At 56.2% G+C, this 3494-nt stretch overlaps 1 protein-coding gene across 1 annotated transcript in view; it reads left to right on the top strand.

Moving 5' to 3' along the window:
- The first annotated feature begins 304 nt into the window (after positions 1–304).
- Positions 305–3494, top strand: part of LOC143274513 (uncharacterized) — a 1199417-nt gene continuing 1196227 nt past the window's right edge. Inside the window, exon 1 of the mRNA XM_076577796.1 lies at positions 305–679. Coding sequence (XP_076433911.1) covers positions 305–679 — 375 coding nt within the window. The remainder of the gene's footprint in view (positions 680–3494) is intronic.

Genomic DNA, 3494 nt, shown 5'->3' with positions numbered 1-3494 from the left:
CTGGCCTGTCTCCTCCCACCCCCCAAGGGTCAGCTGACAGACCCAGCCTTTCCTCAGATCCTGGTCTCCAGAATTCTCCATGTCATTTTCCAGGCTGCCCTAAACCTTTCCAAATACAAATAGAGCCGAAGACCAGAGTGCCTGTGCTGCCCACCCCTCCCAACTTCTCCGGACGTTCCGCCTTTACTTTCCTTCCTAGGGCATCCGCTGTGAGTTGGCTGGAGACGGAGACAGGGTTTTGTCTCATCTGGGTACCTGCTCTAGCGGGCGCATAGACCTAGCCGGTCCACCCGCAGTGCCCATGATGGCCAGCAGAGGGCGGTGGCGAGCCAGCAGAGCTGCACAGAGCTGCCCGGCGCGGACCCCGAGCCCGAGCGCAGAAGCCCCACTGCCACCGCGAGGCCGTTTGCTGCGGGAGGCGCCTGCTTCCTTCCTCGTCCCCAAGAGCAGGCACCAAAAACCCCCACCTGGAGCCATGGCCAGCCCCCCAGGCAGCCCTGAAGATGCAGACAAGCTGCGAGGAAGCAGGGAGGGCCGGCAGGGAAGGGAGGACGATGCTCCGGAGCAGAAGAGGTTGAGGCTGGGGCTGCGAGCGGGAAGCGAGCCCCAGGACGGAGCCACCGCACCGCTTCCAACCCGGGACGAGCTCGCCACCCACACAGGTGGCGAAGGCAGAGGTGTAAGTAATCTTGGGGCAGCTGGGACGTGGGTCAGGGCTGTGGTGGTCCAGGGATGCTTGGCCATCGCCTGGTGAAGTTGGTAACTGAGCAGCAACTCCTGCAGGCGCATTGAGCTTGCTTGGAGGGACCGCCCCGGGATCTGGATGCTTGGTGGCAAGAGCTGTGTTTATGTACTGTTGACTTCCCAAGAAGCCCACGAGGTGTGGCTGGTGGGGAGCAGACCCAGCTGGACTCTGTGGCTTACCTAAAGCGGGGAAGGGGTGTCCTGGAGAAGGATGTGAGGTTGCTTTAAGCAATTCTGAGCAGGCACCCCCATTCTGACCAGGGCTGTCGGGGTACCTCTTTGGGATTTCGCTGTCTGTGCAAAACTGTCCCTTAGGGGAGGGTCTCGGGTGGGGACACAAGGAGCACCAGGCTCACCAAGTCCTGCGGCACTCAGCTGGGGGCTGCCGTCAGTGTGCTCTAGTCACCAGCCCCGCACCTTCGTGCTCTCTTGTCCCTTCCAAGTCTTATGGGAAACATGGACAGGAGGCACATGGCTTCCTCCCCAGTCCCACATTCTTCTCCCTAGCCCCACAGAAGGGGACGGCCAGGCGAAGTTCTTGGATTCCCCTTGGCACTTCTCGCCAGGCTCTGTCCCTATCAACCAAGGGCGCCTCTGTGGTATGTTGCTTCTGGGGGCACGGATGAGATGCGGACCATTTGGCCCCCCTCTCTGGACTCTCTCCCAGGTGAGATTCGGCAGACTTGGTGCTAGGGAGAGACACGCCTGGAGGCAGATGAGGGCTGCCGTCCTTGGAGAGGCTGCCACCTTGACTGGTCTTTAATGGTCAGTGGAGTTGAACTCTTCGCTCCCTGCCGTGTTTGCTTGGCTGAGCTTGTCTTATCCATTTGGCGAGCTGCCGCTGAGCCCCTCCAGGGAGCGGTCCCTTCGTCCTGAGTCATCTGGGGGGCAGCTGGCCACACTGAAGCTCGGGGCTCTGGCATGGGGTTACCCTTAGGACCTTCTGCGGTCTCTTGTCTCAGTGCTCACAACTTCCCACGGTTGCTATTGCATTCTGAAGAGGGCCACGGACCCACCGGAGCCAGGAGAGTGGCCTCTGAGACCCCGGTGGAAGACAGTGCTTATGGAAGGTTTTCTGGGCCACGTGGCCAAAAGGCATAGGAGGGAGCCGGAGGAAGTGCCTGATCCCAAGCACAGTGGCTGTGCAGTGTCCTGAAACTTCTGTGGCTGGGGGAGCCCCCCACACCCGCCTTCCTTCACCTCTTGCTTTAGCACAGAACTTAAAGACCAGGGATCCAGAATCAGCGGAAGCTACCCAGGGCAATGCAGTGCTGAGCTGTTGAGTTTGAGCGGATATTCTGCCTGACCTTAGCTGGGTGTCCTTGGGCAAGTCACTTAGCCTCTCTGACTGTAGCGTCTTTGTTGACAAAATAAATGTGTCAATAGGTCCAGCTTCTTTGGAAGATCCACTTTGTGTGGCTCTGTGTGCTCAATAATGTGATTTAGTGCCAAAATCCACCCCAAGGAACAAGCTTTAGGTGGGGCATCAGCATGTCCCCATTGAGCACCTTCTGGAGGTTAAGGGAATTCTGTGGGTGCCAGTGACATTTACAGAGATAGAAACCCCACTTAGTACAGGGTGGGGGCGCAGGAGCCCCCATGGTATGGGTTTGAAGGAATATGCAGGAACCAGACAGAAATGATCCCTCCCAGGCCTGGTCATAACCCTCCTTTTGAGGGGTTCTGTGGCCCCCTGTGTTCACACTCCCGCTTTACAGTTTAAAGACTGCCCAGAGATCAGGGCTGCCTGTAACACCTGCCAAACTCCTCTTCCTTGTTTGTACCATCTAATCATCCAGGGAGTGTTTCCAGGAGTGTGTGTGTGTGTGTGTGTGTGTGTGTGTGTGTGTGTGTGTGTGTGTGTGTGAAGGCACAGAGGATGGGAGGCAGGGGTGAGGAGGTGACAAAGAGATGTCCCTCCTGGGGTGGGGGGCAGAGTCCCTGTCTCCTCTCATGGGCTCTGGGAGAATGGGCCGAGCAGACAGCAGCACCTTCTGTGGGATTTTGTCCGTAATGACCATTAGCTTGTTGAAAGTGTCCAAACCTCCTTGTTCCTTAGTGACAGGTCACTGTGGACTCTTCTCTGCAAAGCTGCTGGGCCATCAGGCGACATCCAGACACTTTTTTTTAAGGGATAAAACGTCCCTTCTCATGCCTGCTCCTGGTGATCTGAGGCCTCCTATGACTGTCCCTCTGAGTGGCTTCCTAGCTGTGCTCTTGTCTTTGGGGCAGGGGGGGTTGGCTGGTTGCTAAAGGAGGCTTTTAGGGGACACACCAGAGCTCCAGGGCCCCCTGAGTGCGACATCTTGCTGGGGTGCTCGGGAGGACTTCTCACATCTAACCTCTTCTTTTTCTCATTTTCGTCACTATTCTTCCATTTATTGTGAACAGCAGTCCTTATTATATTCTTACTTTAAAGTTAGCATATGCCAGGCGGTGGTGGCGCACGCCTTTAATCCCAGCACTCAGGAGGCAGAGCCAGGCGGATCTCTGTGAGTTCGAGGCCAGCCTGAGCTACCAAGGGAGTTCCAGGAAAGGCGCAAAGCTACACAGAGAAACCCTGTCTCGAAAAACCAAAAAAAAAAAAAAAAAAAAAAAAGTATGGAGTTTCATGATGGCATTTTCAAACACACACACACACACACACACACACACACACACACACACACACACACATTTAAATCCCCCTTTCCTCTTTTTCCCTATCCCTCCCTCATTTTACCCGTCAGCACCTCTTCTCTGCTTTCTTG

Source organism: Peromyscus maniculatus, chromosome 8 (genome assembly GCF_049852395.1).
Source record: "Peromyscus maniculatus bairdii isolate BWxNUB_F1_BW_parent chromosome 8, HU_Pman_BW_mat_3.1, whole genome shotgun sequence".
Classification (NCBI taxonomy): domain Eukaryota; kingdom Metazoa; phylum Chordata; class Mammalia; order Rodentia; family Cricetidae; genus Peromyscus; species Peromyscus maniculatus.
The sequence above is the reverse complement of the archived record's forward strand: the minus strand, read 5'-3'. Positions and strand labels throughout refer to the sequence as shown.